General features: G+C 43.7%; 1 protein-coding gene across 1 annotated transcript in view; it reads right to left on the bottom strand.

Annotated features, from left to right (window-relative positions):
* The window catches only part of CCDC88A (coiled-coil domain containing 88A), a 612058-nt gene that overhangs the window by 3683 nt on the left and 591046 nt on the right, over positions 1-17329 (bottom strand). Inside the window, exon 32 of the mRNA XM_033936822.1 lies at positions 6507-6608. Within this exon, the coding sequence (XP_033792713.1) occupies positions 6544-6608 (65 nt within the window). The 3' untranslated portion in view covers positions 6507-6543. The remainder of the gene's footprint in view (positions 1-6506; positions 6609-17329) is intronic.

The following is a 17329-nucleotide window of genomic DNA, read 5'->3' as shown; positions in this document are numbered from 1 at the left end:
CAGATATTCCAGGGACTGTGTCAGAATCAGGTGGTTCCTTCAAAAGTTCACAATCCTTCCCAGACTCTGCAGCATCACAATTGTCACTACCGTCTTTTCTTCTTCCGGTTGGGATGGCGCCCAAGTACGGATGCACCTACCAACCCACTTTGCGGAGATGAGCTGTCTTCACCACTATAACTTTGGTGAAAGTTTGGGGTACTGTTGCTAGCCCAAAGAGAAGCGCTGAGAATTGAAGTGATTTTCAAGCACATGGAATCTGAGGTACTTTCTGTGTTCCAGGAAGATGAAGATGTGAAGGCATGAAAATGTGAAGCTTCTGTCAAATCTAAGGTGACCAAAAACTCTCAGGGCTGTGTTGACATGTTTGAGATCCAGGATGGCCTCTACTCTCTGAGCCTTTCTTTGGAATGACAAAGTATATGGAGTAGCCAGAGCCTGAGACATCAGGAAGAACTGGATCTATAGTTTGGATTTCTAGTAACCTCCACAGCATTGGTCAGACCCTTTTTGCTTTCTCTGGCCGGCCTGCTGGCAAATCCATAAACCAGTCAGAGAGAGGGTGCACAAACTCTATCTTGAAGCCCTCTCTGATAATGTCCAGGGCCCAGTGGTTGGATGTTATCTATTTCAAAGCATCTAGATAGTCTGAGAGCTGACCTACAATCTTCAAAGGTGCAGTGTGAGGGCTGGTGACATTGTGGCTTTTTGGCTGGCACTGCAGAGTGGGAACCTGAACCTTGTTTTTTCCAGTTCCCAGAGAATTTCTATCTGGAGCCTTGAAAGGTTCTCTGGGTAGAGGATCCTGTGGAATACTAGCGAGAGTGCTGGGAATCATGAAAGGACTCCCAGCTCTGGCCTCTAACTGCTCAGTATCTGCTGTCTGGTAAAGATGTTGGCCGGCAATCTTGTATACTAGCCATAAGATAATCCAGGTTCTTGCCAAACAGCATTTGTCCCCTGAAAGGGAGCCTGCTCAGCATCACTTTAGAGGTTGAATCACCTGCCCATTGCCTGATACAAAGCATATACTGAGACTTTCCCCATGACTCTGATAACGTCATAACATTCATTTGTTACGTAGTCTATTCCCACCAGCACAAACTGAGGAGGGGGCTCAGAGTCCGTCAGGTTCTGATTTCTTAGCCTAGAATGACAGGCACATGCCACAGAGGAGGCCATGGCTGCAGCCTTAATCCCAAAGGTTAAAGCCTAAAACTGCCTCTGGAGGAGCTACGGTCTTTCAGATTCTTTAAAACTCCTGGGCTACTAGGTTGTCCACCTTTGGCATAGCAAACATTTGAGAAGTCCTCAGAATCCCTGTCTGATGGACCATCATAGTCCAGCATAGCTTCCGCTTTCAGGGAGGAAGTGCTCTGAGTCTCCAGCGAGGTCTGCACACTCGTCCGCTTGCCTGTGGCCCTGACCGGCAGATTTCTGCTTTGTATATAAGCCTGCCAGAGGAGATTAATGAATTCTGTAGTAAAGGCCTGAGAGGGTAAGTCTCCTTGTCCCTTAGGGTGGAGCAAATAACTTTTCTTGGGCTGCGAAGCATTTACGCCCTTACGGTGTGTAGAGCTACTGTCCCAGGGTTCTAGAAGATGTTTCATTCCACTTGATGGGACCATCTGCCTTTTTCCAGCCCTAGAGGCCTGTGGAGGGCTAAGCCCAAAGCTCCCGCCCCCCCCTGTACCGCATGGCACATAGTGCAAGGCCACTCTTCAGCTGCCCATTCAGCCCAAATAAGGCATGATAAAGGGATGTTAGGGTCTGAGGACTCCATCCCTACCAATTTTGAGGCAAAATGAGGTGTTTAAAAGAAGTTTGAGAACTTTAAAAAAAAATTATTGGGAAATCCAAGATGGCTGAGGCAGCAATGTTTTTGCACCAAAAAAAACGACTTAAAATGCTTCAGGGTTGACCAATAACAACATAAAAATAGGATTTTAGGGGGGAACAAAGCCCTAGCTGAAGAAACAGTCAAAACACAGGATTTTCCCATAGACTGTCACAGCATGATGCTGCAGTCTGCTTCAGCTCCTTGAAAGAGTAGCTGGAGGGATTCTCTGCCTCAAACCACCAATCAGCTGCCACACCGAGATCTTTGGGCTACCAGTCAGACCTTAGGCAGACTGAGCCTTTACCTCCTCAGGCCATGACACATGATGCATAAGCGAAGCTGCAGCTGGCACCATGAACACCGTGAAGGACCGCTATTGATGCCTAACAGCCTGCACTCAAGCTCCTGAGCAAGTCAAGGAAGCAAGCAAATGCTGAGGGCCTGAACCCTGAACTCTACAAATTTTCAGCAGGCTGGCTGCATAGGTCTCTGAACAATTCATCTGCCAGCTGCAGACTAAAGTATGCTCCTTTCCAAGCAGGCACAGCAGTTCCTTGAACTGTGTAAAACTGTGAATAACCGAAAAAAAAAACCACCACAAAAATAATAAAGAAATAAATGGAGTAGATCATAACGACACCTTCATGCTTGCCTGCCTGAAGGTAGAACTGAAGGGGCAGCAGAGACCAGGAAGGAGGAGAAGGAGATGAAAAGCTGCGATTGACATCTTCTGCAGAATGCTTATGAGCAGGCATGGACAACCCTTTTGTTCAGTATACCATCCCTATTACACTGGAAAGGAGGAATGGCTTATTTCTAAAATCCTCTAAGGTGAATGCAAATTATGTGGACTTAGCAGGTTTTAGAAATAAGCCCTTCAATTAATGACATGCAACACATTTTTTAGATGAACAAAATGCTAAATATTAAAAGGGATGGTTACTAAGCTTCAGTAAAATAGCTCGTTTTGCCACAGTGACTTTTACCAAAGGTGTCACTAACCTTTGGTACCCTTAGGACAGTGGTATAAGCCAGAAGGTAATTTCTGGACAGGCCCATGCATTTCCTCTTCACACCCTAGTTGTTGCCTGTGTACCAAACATTAAAAATTAATTTCTTGGCTGGTGAGTTTCCCCAAGCCCTATCAGCTATAGACTTCATTCACTAAAATCTCTGGGGCATTTTTTTTTTTTTTTTAAGTTTAAGTTTATTAGGTTTTTATATACCGCCTATCAAGATTATCTAAGCGGTTTTACAATCAGGTACTTAAGCGTTTTCCCTGTCTGTCCCGGTGGGCTCACAATCTATCTAACGTACCTGGGGCTATGGAGGATTAAGTGACTTGACCAGGGTCATCTGAACACTATGGCGGTCTGCAATGGTTCCCTCAGCCGCCAATGCTAGCACACTCTTATACATGCTCAGTTTTCATACATGGACTGAACAGGTGTAGAGGTGAAGGCAGGTGTTCTGTGCATGGCCACTCACTATCAGAGTGTTCAGATGGCCTAAGGGTTCCAGTGAAAATCTTCAGCTGGCAGGGCTTAGGGATCCCTGGCAGCTACACAGATGTGGTACGCCACTGCTGAGTGGGATCTGAGCCTAAAGTGGGTGGACTCCTGCCCACCCATGGCTATGCCACTGCTTCAGGACAGTGACTCCTGTGCTAAATATAAATTTATGTTGCTGCTAAGAACACTGGTTATTCCTGACTTCAGTAATGCAAAAAAACAAAAACAAAAAGGAAAAAAAGTCCTAAGTCAAGTCTACTAACTTGGGCCAGTTGTGGAATACAGTAACCCAAACCACACACCCCACCTTCTCAAAGTCAAATTCTATCTCCTGATCCCCTTCAGAATCCTCTACCCAGTGACTATAGGGGATCCCAGGGCAATCCCTAGTCCTTCCTGTCTCATCAACTGCCTGGGTTCAAAATAGAATCAGTTGACGCCTAGCAGAGTCTCGGGCCAAGCAGCTTCAACCCTGAAAGACTACTGTAAAGTTTCAACCAGTGCCATGTTTTAGTTCAAACCTTTTTATTGATGACAAAGGAAGGTACCTAAGCCAAATAACATTGTTGCCCCAATATTACAAGGAGAACGGTTAACAAGTCATCAAAAGATTTAAAATATTTCTCCTTTCCTTCTCCAAAGCCCCCCACACCCCCTCACCTAGCACAATGCCAAATCTCTCCTTCTTACCAACAAACCAAACATCAGAGATATCCACTAGAGAATGACACGGGGAGCGATCCCCGCAGCGAACCGCTGCGTGGCTGCGGTTTGGCTGCGGGTTATGGTGACCTCATTAGCAAATCGCCGCAGACGCGGGGACAAATCCTTTCACCGACCGCAAAAACGGTGAATAGATTTGTCCCCGCAGGCCAATGTCCCCCCCTCTAGGAACCGCAATTTACCTGTGTTTTCACCGTGCTCCTCATTTGTCAGATCAACCCTTCCTGCCAATAGAACCCGCCCCCCCCCTCCGACGATCGCCCTCACTGGTAGGAGGGTGCCCAACCCCTCCTGCCGGCCCCCCCAACGGCCCCCTATATCGCCAATAGGAGGGTGCCCAACCCCTCCTGCCGGACCCTCCCCCAACAAACCCCGCCATTCCGAAACACCACCCTTAGTCTTACTTTCCAAGTTGGACCGGACAGCTCCTCGCTCGTCTGGCCAGCAGGCCTGCCTCCGTCCAAATGAGGCCCGCCCCTACCCTGCCCAACCCACAGGATCCTAGGGCCTGATTGGCCCAAGCACCTAAGGCCCCTCCTATAGCGGGAGTGGCTTTAGGTGCCTAGACCAATCAGGCCCTAGGATCCTGTGGGTTGGGCAGGGTAGGGGCGGGCCCGCCTCATTTGGACGGAGGCAAGCCTGCTGGCCATACGTGTGAGGAGCCGTCCGGTCCAACTTGGAAAGTAAGACTAAGAGGGTTCCGGGGTGGGAGGGTTCGTTGAGGGGGGGTCCAGCAGGAAGGGTTGGGTACCCTCCTGCCGGCGATCTTAGGGGAGGCCATTGGGAGGACCGGCAGGAGGGGTTGGGTACCCTTCTGCTGCGATTGTCGGGAGGGCCATTGGGGGGGTCTACAGGAGGGGTTGGGTGCCCTCCTGCCGTGATCGCTGGGGGGAGGGGAGACTTGCAGCCGTAGCCGCGGTCACTATGCTAATCACGGCAGGGAGATCTTTGCCGCGATTAGGTACAGCGGCCGCGTCTACTTACCATATAGGCTAACATTGTAAGCATTTAAAGTACATGTCGTGTTTGTTTTTGCATTGCTAGCCCCAGGGGTGGTGGAAGATTAGTGATTGAAAAACTGTATGAAAAATAACTATTTTAAATTTAGTGATCAAAATGTGTCAGTTTTGAGAATTTATATTAATTAATTTTTTCTCTGCGTGTTTTGTTTTTGTATAGTTATTAACTAATATTTAACTAAGTTTTAAAGTTTTAAAGAATGTTTCCTTTATACGTAAATAAAGAAAAGTGAATGGGATTGCAGTGGCGGTGACGGGGCGGTGAGTGGGGTGGCAGTGGCGGTGACGGGGCGGTGAAGAGGATGGTGAGACGGGGACGGGGCGGTGACGGGGATGGTGAGACGGGAACGGGGCGGTGACGGGGATGGTGAGACGGGGACGGGGCGGTGACGGGGACCAATTTTTTCACCGTGTCATTCTCTAATATCCACCCCCTCCTAACAATACCTTCAATTTCCTTAGAGGATCTGGATTCTTATAATTTCCCAAGGTACATATCAACCGCATTCTCCCCTCCCCCCACTAACATAATGAAATACCACCAATCTTGACAAAAATCAAAGTCAGCTCCATTCTTATAAATTATTCAAAAGTACCGTAAGTATAGCCTCTAGGGCTCAATGAGTTTAAATAAGCATCCTAAATTAATAAAAATTGTTTCCTCTTTCTGGGGTAGCCAGCAACTTCATATGCCTCCCAGGTAATCAATAAATGGACTTAATTTTTGACCAGTGCCATTTTTTTAATCAGGTCAAAAGTGATTAGGGATTGTTGTGGCCCCAGCTTGCAAAATTAAATACAGGATGCATTATCTGATTTGCATAATAATGAAGTGTTTTTCATTTCACAATTATTTTGCTCGTGTTGCACTGCCTAGATACAATGACAAATAATGCACATCTTTTGTTATTTAGCATGTTAAATAGCAAAACTCATATGTTACGCTTGTTAGTAATTGCCTAACTCCATTAGTAGTTTCACTATAATTTTAACATTTTTTTTCCCACAAAATAAATTCTAATGAATGGAAACATTTGTTAAAATGTATTAACGTATAATTGAGGGAAGTTCTTCTTACTTGTGCTCAAAGTTAAATTCAGATTTTTCACTAAAACATACAGTTAGAAAGAAAACTGTAGGAATATTAAAGATTAAAACAAATTGTCTTATCCAACAGAAAAGCGTCTTAACTATTAAAAAAAAGAAAAGAAAAGATGACTCAAAATTCTCTGCCCAGGCAGGCAAATATATAAGAAATGAATCTAGCTTTACTAGAAAACAAGGCAGAAAAGTCAATTAAGCAAGTAAATCATCTGTTAATGCAACAAGGCAATATTTTTCCCATGTAATGCTGTTAGTTTTTGTTAAATGAGATTACAGAAATCTCATTTACACTTTGGGCAGGAAACTCACCACTCTGCTCACATCACATGTTGTGAAATGACTAGAATTAGGAGCTTTGCTGCTCCCTAGACCTGCCTTTTGAATTTCTCATTTCTTGTGTAGCTTCCACATCTGCAGGAGACAAACATTTTGTCATTTGGGTTATTTTATTGGCTCTTTTAATGAGTGAAGTTTCTAACACAAGTGATCCTTTCTGCTTATGTGCACAACTCTCAACCTGTCAAGAGATAAATTTGGAAAATACAAATTCATGTAAAACAAGAGGACACTGGAAAACTGTTCTCTCCAGAAATTTTTGCCTGCCAGATGGGGGTGGGGTATTACTGCACAGTATTATAAAATTTTCTGTTAGGTTAGCTGGATGGTCAGTAAAAATCAGTCAGGTGATATGCCCATTCAAAAGGTCCTGGGGAGAACATTGCAGAAATATACAAATTTCCTTCCCATAATGTTTTCAATAAACAGTTTTAGAATTTCACCAATTCTGACATGATTAGCTTTGGTGGTAAACAGTCTAATATTTAAAGTATAAATTTGGGAGTAAAATTTAGGAAACGTTGAGAGATATGCTCAGTTATATAAGATCACAAAAACAATAACTCCAAAAATGTAATTGTTTACCAAAATTATATCTAAAATACAGGTACACAATCCTTTATCTGAAATCCTTGGAACCAGATGCATTTTGGAATTTTTCAGATTTTGGAATGGTAGGCAGGATGATTAGGGATTAGGAGCTTAGTGAAAGTATTGCACAGCTTATCAGTATTAATTGGTGAACATTAGTCATTTTCTACTACTTACTGTTACCCATAGGAGAATCTGCAGCACTTTAGGGTTGAATGTGTGTCATTGTTGGGGCATGTTTGGCACCAAATGTGATCTTTGGTGTATAAACAACCTTAACGAAAAACCTTTTGATTTTCAGAATTTCAGGATAAGAGATTGTATACTGGTATATGTAGCTTAATTTAATTAATCTCTGATACTATTAAAAGAAACTGGAGTATAGCATTTTGTTCGCTGGAGTGGAATTGATTGCAGCATGCAGCAGAACATGCAAAATGCAAGATCTGGTTTCTACATCAAGTTATAATGAATCTTCAAGCAAACTAAAAAATTGTAATTTAAAATGAATAAGCTAGAAAACCTTCCCATCTGTCTCTGAATATGTTTTATAAAAAAAATATACTTGTTTCAATGACAGAATAAAAGATCTGCTTTTAACAAGATTGAACAGGTTCTGTTCCTGTCAAATTTGATTCTAAAATTTTATACAATTTACAAGCATTTACTAATGCGTCGCGCGGGTTTTAGTGCCAGCAGCAGTGGTAACTGCTCCTATGCTCATAGAATTCCTTTTTTTTCCCCCTTTATTTTTATTGAAACTTTAAATACAACAAACAAGCAAAATAAACTTAAAACAGGATTGGAAAATTAACACCCTAAGTCACAATGACTATTCCAGGTTGACAATACACACTAACCAAAATCCAGTGAGGTGGATTCTATTGACTGCGGGGTGTCAGATTGACCATATCAGCAGGTCTGTCAATTCCTCATTCATCCCCTTCAGACAGTATTTTTTATATATCTTTTTTATATGCTTTTTATATGAGTATATTTTTGAACTTTCATTTTTAGCGTTTTTTCATAATAAATAGTGATAAGAACAATATTAAAGGTGACTTAGCTTATTTCTGTGAGTATATAAGTCATACTGGTTTGAAGTTTTTTTCTCCGATGTTATACATAGAACACTCCCCTCTGCCAACGCGTTTCGCCAGTCTTTCTCAAGGCATGGGGTTCTGAGGAGAAATTATGAGATATATTTTGAAAACCAATCATTTAAATGAAACAAAAAAGCTAAGCTTAAAAAGAAAACTACGGCACATACCTGATGCATAAAATGTACCTAGTTTGCGTATCAGCGGCATCGAAAAGATGGCCGCGGCATTATTTTCTCACTGAAATAGAGGTTATTTCTGACGTCAAGAATGACGTTAGTAATTGAGGTCAACTTGAGCAAGCCAGTCAGCTGTTTCATTTAACCCTATTGGAGCCATGGAGTTTAACATAAACATCCATCTGAGTTCTTTTAAATTAAGGTTCTTTTCTATATTACCTCCCTCCCACCCTGCTATGATACAGTCCAACACTCGCCACTTAAGATCTTTTAAAGTGTGATTGCACAGTTTCCAATGATGAACCAAAGGAGACGTTTCATTTCGAGTATGAACCCTGGACTTATGTTCCGTCAACCTTACTTTTATAGGCCTTGAAGTCCGACCAACATAAAGTTTAGGGCACGGGCACTGAATGCAATAGATAACCTGACTGGAGTTACAGTTGGTTGAAAACCTAGAATGATACATCTCCCCTGTAATAGGGTGAACCCACGATTCTCCCGGAATCGTGAACGGGCACCATTGGCACCGACCGCATGGGAGATGACAACCCTCAATCCTGGGTGTCGGGTTTCTGATGATGCTGTGATTCACATATTCCCCTATGTTTTTTTGTCTCTTGTAAGAGCAGATCGGATGATTTTTCAACAGAGGATTAGCTAATTTAACAACGTGCCAGTGTTTTTTAATAATATGAGAAATCTTAGAAGCCAAAGTAGAATATTGTTGGATGAAAGCAATGTTCTCTTCAGGGCAAGACATTCCATTCGTCATATCAGAAATGGGCAAATCACTCTTCTCTTGAAGCAGCCATTCACGATGGGCATACTTTGCCCGAGTGTAGGCTCTTTTGACCACATCATGAGGGTAACCGCGTTGGTAAAAGCGTTTCTTCATGATTTTGGCTTGTATGCGAAATTCTTCTATAGAGTGGCAAATCCTTCGTAACCGTAAAAATTGGCTAATAGGCAAGCTTCTCCGCAGTCCAATGGGGTGGAAGCTGTGAAACCGAAGCAAGCTGTTGCGGTCAGTATTTTTTCGATGGAGGGTAGTAGTTAATTTCCCTTGATCTTTGATGATTCGAAGATCTAAAAAAGCAAGCTCATGGAGGTCATGGGTAACTGTAAATTGAATGTTGACATCTAATACATTGAGGTCCTCCACGAACTTATGAAAATTAGTTACAGACGATGACCAGATGCAAAAGATATCATCCAGATATCGTTTCCAAACCACCACATGTTTGAACAGTGGCATGCAATAGATTTTCTCTTCCTCCATACGAGCCATGAAGAGGGTAGCTAAAGAAGGAGCCAAAGAGGCCCCCATAGCAATGCCGTGTCGTTGTAGATAGAACTCCTCATGGAACCAAAAGTAGCTCTTTGTCAAAACTAAGGTTGCCATTTCCATTAGAATATCAGTGGATAGGTGCGGACGTATAGTCTGACAGTTGAATATTTCATTAAGCAGCGTGAGGGCTTGGTCAGTCGGAATCATCGTATATAAGGCCGTGACATCAAACGAAGCCAACAGCCATTGATCTTGTACATCTTGGATTTCAGTAAGTATTCTCAACATGTGAGTAGTGTCTTTAATATACGATTTGACTTTCTGTATTTCTGGTTGAAGAAAAATATCTAAAAACTTTGACAAAGGCTCCAGGGGAGAATTTTTCATCGATACTATGGGTCGACCTGGGGGGTTTGTCAAATTTTTATGTATTTTCGGAAGAAAGTACAGCTTGGGGGTAACATACCATTTCGGATTTAAAAAATTAGCTTCTCTTAAAGTGAGCATCTTAGCTTTATATGCCTTGGATATTAACTTGGATATAGATTGTTTAAGTTCCACGACTGGATCCTCTTCAAGTTTTTCATAGAATTGAGTTTGATTTAATTGACGTTGAGCTTCACCAATATAGTTTTCTCTGGAGCAAATGGAAACTGTGCAATCACACTTTAAAAGATCTTAAGTGGCGAGTGTTGGACTGTATCATAGCAGGGTGGGAGGGAGGTAATATAGAAAAGAACCTTAATTTAAAAGAACTCAGATGGATGTTTATGTTAAACTCCATGGCTCCAATAGGGTTAAATGAAACAGCTGACTGGCTTGCTCAAGTTGACCTCAATTACTAACGTCATTCTTGACGTCAGAAATAACCTCTATTTCAGTGAGAAAATAATGCCGCGGCCATCTTTTCGATGCCGCTGATACGCAAACTAGGTACATTTTATGCATCAGGTATGTGCCGTAGTTTTCTTTTTAAGCTTAGCTTTTTTGTTTCATTTAAATGATTGGTTTTCAAAATATATCTCATAATTTCTCCTTAGAACCCCATGCCTTGAGAAAGACTGGCGAAACGCGTTGGCAGAGGGGAGTGTTCTATGTATAACATCGGAGAAAAAAACTTCAAACCAGTATGACTTATATACTCACAGAAATAAGCTAAGTCACCTTTAATATTGTTCTTATCACTATTTATTATGAAAAAACGCTAAAAATGAAAGTTCAAAAATATACTCATATAAAAAGCATATAAAAAAGATATAAAAAATACTGTCTGAAGGGGATGAATGAGGAATTGACAGACCTGCTGATATGGTCAATCTGACACCCCGCAGTCAATAGAATCCACCTCACTGGATTTTGGTTAGTGTGTATTGTGAATTAGTCTTTGTCTACTTATTAATCTTGAAGAATATTCCAGGTTGAAACATATTAAAGAAGATAAGAAAAATCAAACTATTTAGTCCACAAATAAGTTCCAAGAACAAGGAAAACTATACAAAAAATAAATAAGGAAAATTATAAATCTCAATTAGACAGATTAGAAGACATGATCTTTCCCCCAGATAGCCGGTTCGTTATACTGCAGACATAGCCATTGAACCAATAGTCACCCCTCCCCCTTCTCTAGCTACTATAAATTCTAGCAATTGCTTTGGTTCATAAAATAGAAATTTTTTCCCCTTGAAATGAAACACAGCATTTAATGAGAAACTTCAAAATAAATGTTGCCCCCAAATCAATTACCCTTGGGCGGTAAGAGAAGAAATCTTTTCTTTACTTCTGTGTCTCTTTAGATATATATCAGGAAAAATTCTTACTGTTGAACCAAGGAAAGTGTCCTTCATGTGCTGAAAGTAAGAACAAAAGACTAAATCCCTATCAAACTCCAGGGCAAATGTCACTCTCTGTTATTACATCCAAGGAGCTTTCCAGAAAATTTGGCAGATCTAATTTATTCTCTTGTGGAGTGGAAGCTGTTTGGCTCTGAATACCCATGGAAATACTCTGGACTCTTGTTATTGGTGATAAACCTTCTTCCGAGATTAACAAAATCTCCTTCAGGTATTTCCTCACCATTTCCAAAGGAGAAATCACCGATTTGGGAAAATTTAATAATCACAGATTGGGGAGAGTCACGTGATGTCATGAGCGAGTGAGGACGTCTCCTCGTTCACTCCGGGGCAGCCCTGCCGAATTGACCTAAATTGCTGACACCCTGCCGACTTTATCGCCGCGAGAGACGCCTGGTACGATCCCTCTATATATGGACCGTTACCTTACCCGCTCCCAAGAGTTAATGCAGCCGAAATCAGCGAAAAAAACCGGACCACGTGCAAGACCGGGGGAGCCCAAGATGGCGGCGAGTCCCGCGGCGGCGGTCTCCAGCTTGACTGAGTCGGCTCTGAGCGATATTAAAACAGCGCTCTCGCAAGTATTGGGGCCACAAATGGAGGCACTCACCACTCAAATAGCGAATATAGAGACTTTGCTGGCTACGGCGGCGGCTCGCACAGCGGAGCTGGAAAGCAGAGTGTCTGACTTGGAGGATTCCTCGACGGCGCAGGACATGGACATTAGCACGCTGCAGGCGCAGGTTAGAGCTCAGAATGATAAGATTGATGATTTAGAGAACAGATCTCGTCGCTCTAACCTGCGTCTGATGAGCATTCCGGAGACGTTGGCGGAGAGAGCCTTACCCGAATTACTGGAGACCTGGTTGCGGGACGAGTTCACTTTGCGACCTTCACTGGGGCCCTTACGCATAGAACGGGCGCATCGGCTGGGCCCCCGACCTGGCCTAGACACGCGCCCGCGTGTTGTGATCCTGAAATTGTTAAATTTCCAACATAAAATTGAGTTGTTGCGCCAGTACAGAGCTAAGAAGGATGACCTGAACTATGATGGTCAGCCAGTCCGTCTGAGCCAGGACTTCTCAGTAGCTTTGCAGGAACGGCGGAGACCTTACTACCCTTTATGTGCACGCCTGGCGGATCTGAAACAGCGCTTTCAATTCAACTATCCAGCTACGCTGCGGATTCACTGCAACGGAGTCTGGAAAACTTTTCAGACCCCAGAGGAGGCAGATGTCTACATGAAGCAACTGGGCGCCCCGAAGCCGGGAGCGGATTGAACTGTGTTTGGATACAGGCTGGGTGGGGTTGGTGCCTGCATAAGACTTTTGTGCTAACTGTTGTTTGCAGGGACAGTGTTCTCTATGTCTTATGGTTGAAGACAGATAATTGAAGGTCAGGGAGGCCCTGGGGGGTGACAATTTCTGTGCCTCTAGTTCCTCCAGATGGGGGTTCTGGGATTAGTTAACGGGGATGATGGGGTTGGGGATTTACTGGAGGCAGCAGCGGTATGGTTTGGGGATGTTTGTATGTATATTGCCTTTTCTGTTTTATTGAATGGTTTCCAGCGGAGAGGGTGGTCTGCTCGGGAGTGGATTGTGTGGTCTCGGGGCGAGGATGGGCGTCCCGGGACTCTTAATACTACTGGAAGTGGTGTCATTGCCGGGAGGGACAGGGACCCTCAAGGGTGATCGTAAATTACGTATTCTTTCCTGGAATGTTTCAGGAATAACGTCCCCTGTAAAACGCACTAAAATACTTTCCCAATTGAAACACCACTCTGCAGATATAGCTTGCTTACAGGAGACTAGGCTTACTGATAGTGAACACCGGAAACTTCAGAGAGGATGGGTCGGAGATCTACACTTTGCTTCTGCACCAGGGAGGAGAGCTGGGGTGGCCATATTGATTCGCAAGGGCTTCTTAGGTACAGTACAGGTATTGCGACGTGACCCTCAGGGCCGGTATCTATTGGTAAGGGTGGAGGGACCTGGTGGGAAATTCAGACTATTGGTGGGCTATGGTCCAAATAGCTATCAACATGCATTTTTTCAGAATCTGGTGAATATTTGTGTGCAGGATCTGGGCTGCCCTCTAATTTTGGTGGGTGACCTAAATCAGGTACATAATCCCACTATGGACCGCTCTGGGTCGACGTGTATGGCCAGAGTGAAACAAACGAAGGGCATTCCTTATTTGTGTAGAGCCCTGGGGTTGGTGGACCCATGGAGACTATTACATCCCTCTGAACGGGATTATACGCACCAGTCTAGAGCACACGGCTCTTTTTCTAGACTAGACTACATTTTACTCTCTGAGACCTTGTTTCCTAAGGTATCGGAGGCCACGATAGGCCCTCTGGAGATATCGGACCACAATATGATCTGGATTGATGTGGCACTGGGGGGTCAACGGGGTCCGGGGGCTGGATGGCGATTTCCCTCCTATTTACACAAAGATGCTCACTTTCAGGAATTCTTAAAAGAAAAATGGGAGGCTTACTGTACACACAATGCCCAACATGTTGCCCAAACCACTTTATTTTGGGATACAGCCAAGGCGGTATTGCGCGGGGATATTATTGCTTATGTCACTACTAGAACCCGTAGAATAGCACATCGCATAATATATCTTGAACGACGGGTGACAATGTTGAAACAGGACTTATTGCGTGATCCATCGGAGGCTAATACCGAGGCATATAGGGCGGTGTTGGTGGAGCTTAATTCCCTAATTCACGAACGCACCAAGAAACTTTTATTTTACCGTAAATTTCAATTTCATAAATATGGTAACAAGGCGGGGAAATTGCTCGCGGCTATAACAAAAAGTTGGAAGGGGTCCAGATACATACCCATGATACGGGAGAGCTCAGGGAGGTTCTTGACCTCGTCGGTGTATATCGCGGCTGGTTTTCAGAAATATTTTGAGGCATTTTATGCATCCCCTGGTTTGTACACAGGTCCTGAAGTACGGGACTATTTGGCGGATGCGGGATTGCCTCGACTGACAGTGGCCCAGACGTCCCGACTAGACAGGCCGTTACATGTTCAGGAGGTGGCCCTGGCAATTCAAAAACTGAGATCTTGTACAGCACCGGGTCCGGATGGCTATTCACCCGAGTTTTATAAGATCTTATCCCCCTGTATAAGTAACCCTCTTTTGGATTATTACCTAGCTATACAGGAACAAGGGGTTTTCCCCCGCCATAGTAATGACGCCCTGATTACCTTGATTCCAAAACCATCTAAACCCCCAGACGACATTGAATCATATCGACCGATATCTTTACTGAATGTTGATGTTAAAATATTAGCTAGAGTTTTGGCGGATAGATTGGCCCTGGTTCTGCCCTCCATAATAGTGCCTGAACAAGTGGGATTTGTTCGCAACAGACATTCCACCATTAATGTCAGGCGCATACTTTTAGCTTTTTCCCACGCACAATTAGAACGCCGTCCTGGATTGCTTGTCGGGTTAGATGCAGCAAAAGCCTTTGATAAAGTAAACTGGCACTACTTGTTTCAGGTCTTAAACTATATAGGGATCACCGCGGGCTTCTTATCATCGGTACAAGCACTTTACAATAGTCCGACGGCCTCAGTTTTGGTTAATGGAGTGAGATCTTCTCCATTTGCCATAGGTAGGGGGACAAGACAGGGTTGCCCTCTCTCTTCCTTGCTTTTTCTGCTATATTTAGACCCATTACTGCGCACTATCCAAAGGGATGATATACTTTTGGGTTTGCCTGAGGGCACGTCGCAATTACGGGTGCTGGCCTTTGCGGATGACCTCTTACTTGCATTGGATAACCCTCACAGCTCACTTCCAAGAGCGTTAGAACTATTGGATGAGTTTCACATTTATTCTGGCCTGGAGTTGAATAAGCAAAAATCTTTAGCACTCCCCACTCTTTTAGAGGTGAGACACACTTGGCCGGGTGATTTTCCACTACAATGGGCAACTTCTTCGTTGACATATTTGGGAGTAATTATTCCCCAAAATTTGAATAGACTTTATTCAGCAAATATCATACCCTTGCTACATCGAACAGCTAGTACATTGCATGGCTGGCGGACATTCCCTATTTCCCTGTCTGGCCGAATAGCTCTCTATAACATGATGGTAGTGCCTCAATGGACATATGTCTTGCAAATGCTCCCTCTCATGTTAACCGCAGCTCACACTGCACTTCATAGCTCCCATCTCTCTAAATATTTATGGCAGGGTAAAAGAGCGAGGATTTCTTTGGCTAAGTTAATGCTTCCTGTGGATCGAGGGGGACTGGGACTTCTATGTGTCTCTCGGTTTAACCTTGCATGTCAATTACATCATATCCATGACTGGTTTTGTAACACTTCTGATTTTTCTATGCCTGTGTTTGAATGTTTTTCCTTACAGCCATATCATTTTAGTTATCTTCTCCATGCTCCTCAGTTGCCAGATTTACCTCAGCTGAAGTCCCATCCACTCTTGCCTGCAATGCGAACAGCATGGAAGTTGTTGTGCAAGGGCTTGCAGATTTCTCCACATCATACACCTTGCCTTCCATTAGTTGGCAATGGAGACTTCCTACCTGGCATGGATTCTGCAGTGTTCCAACGGTGGTCTCGTGTGGGCCTACAATATGTGTCACAGACTGTACAAGATAATGGTTCACCGATCTCCTTCAGTGATCTACAACTACAGTTTCGGCTGTCATCTACGGACTGGTTTGCGTATCAACAGCTTAAACATTATTTACAGTGCTTGACTCCGGTGAGGTTGCAGGAGGATGTGCAAGACAGATTGCAAGAAGCGATTGCACTCACAGCTCATGAGTCAATGTCCCTCCGATTCTTTCACAAGTGGCTACAGAAACGGGCGGGTGAATTAGACTTTATCGCCTTGGCTCGGAGGTGGTCTGATGATCTCCAATTGCCCATTGCAGCGGATGTGATTCACAGAGGCATTCGCTTGGGAAAGGTCACGACTGTGTCCTCGATTGAGAGGGAACGACATTATAAATTTATATTGAGAGCCTTCTGTACGCCCAAGAGAGCACATGTGATAGGGATCAGTGCGGACCACTGCTGCCGGAAATGTGCTGGTCCTCTGGCATCGTTTGGACATATGTTTTGGTCTTGCCCCATGATATCTTCCTTTTGGCTACAGTTAGTGTCTTTGGTGGCACGACTTTGGCATTGCTCCTGGAGATTACACCCAAACTTCCTTTTCACGATGCAGATTCGATTTCATCCACCAAGACCAGGTTGTGCAGCATTCTTACGGAAAACTGTATTGCTGGGACGGAAATGTATCTTGTTGCAATGGCTTTCACCACAACCTCCGACCGTCCCTCAATGGAGAGCATTAATGTTACACCAAATGTTACTGGAACGACGTGAAGTGATGGATATGTCGACTAAAGCTGGACGATTGTACACTCAGTGCTGGTACCCTTTTAGCTTGACTTTTACACCCTACATTCAGAACCAACTTTGGGGTACTTAATTGACTTCTTTTTCTTTCCCCTTTTTGCTTTCTCTTTATTGCTTTGTTACCGCTGCTGCCAGGGTGGGTGGGAGGGTGGGAGGGGGGTTGGCTGGTTGGGGATTGGCTTTGTGTGCTATTTGAAAATTGTGCCATGCTTTGTTCTTTGCTATGCTTGTGCTTTAATAAAAATGATTTAAACATAATCACAGATTGTTTCTTCTCTGTTTGTTCTCCATATACTCTAACTTTTTCTGGATAACAATCCTTTCTTTAATAATCTCAATCTCCAATGATTTTATTTGAGAAATTT

This window comes from Geotrypetes seraphini, chromosome 3 (assembly GCF_902459505.1).
Source record: "Geotrypetes seraphini chromosome 3, aGeoSer1.1, whole genome shotgun sequence".
NCBI lineage: Eukaryota > Metazoa > Chordata > Amphibia > Gymnophiona > Dermophiidae > Geotrypetes > Geotrypetes seraphini.
Note: the sequence above shows the minus strand (reverse complement) of the source record. Positions and strands in the feature narration are given on the sequence as shown.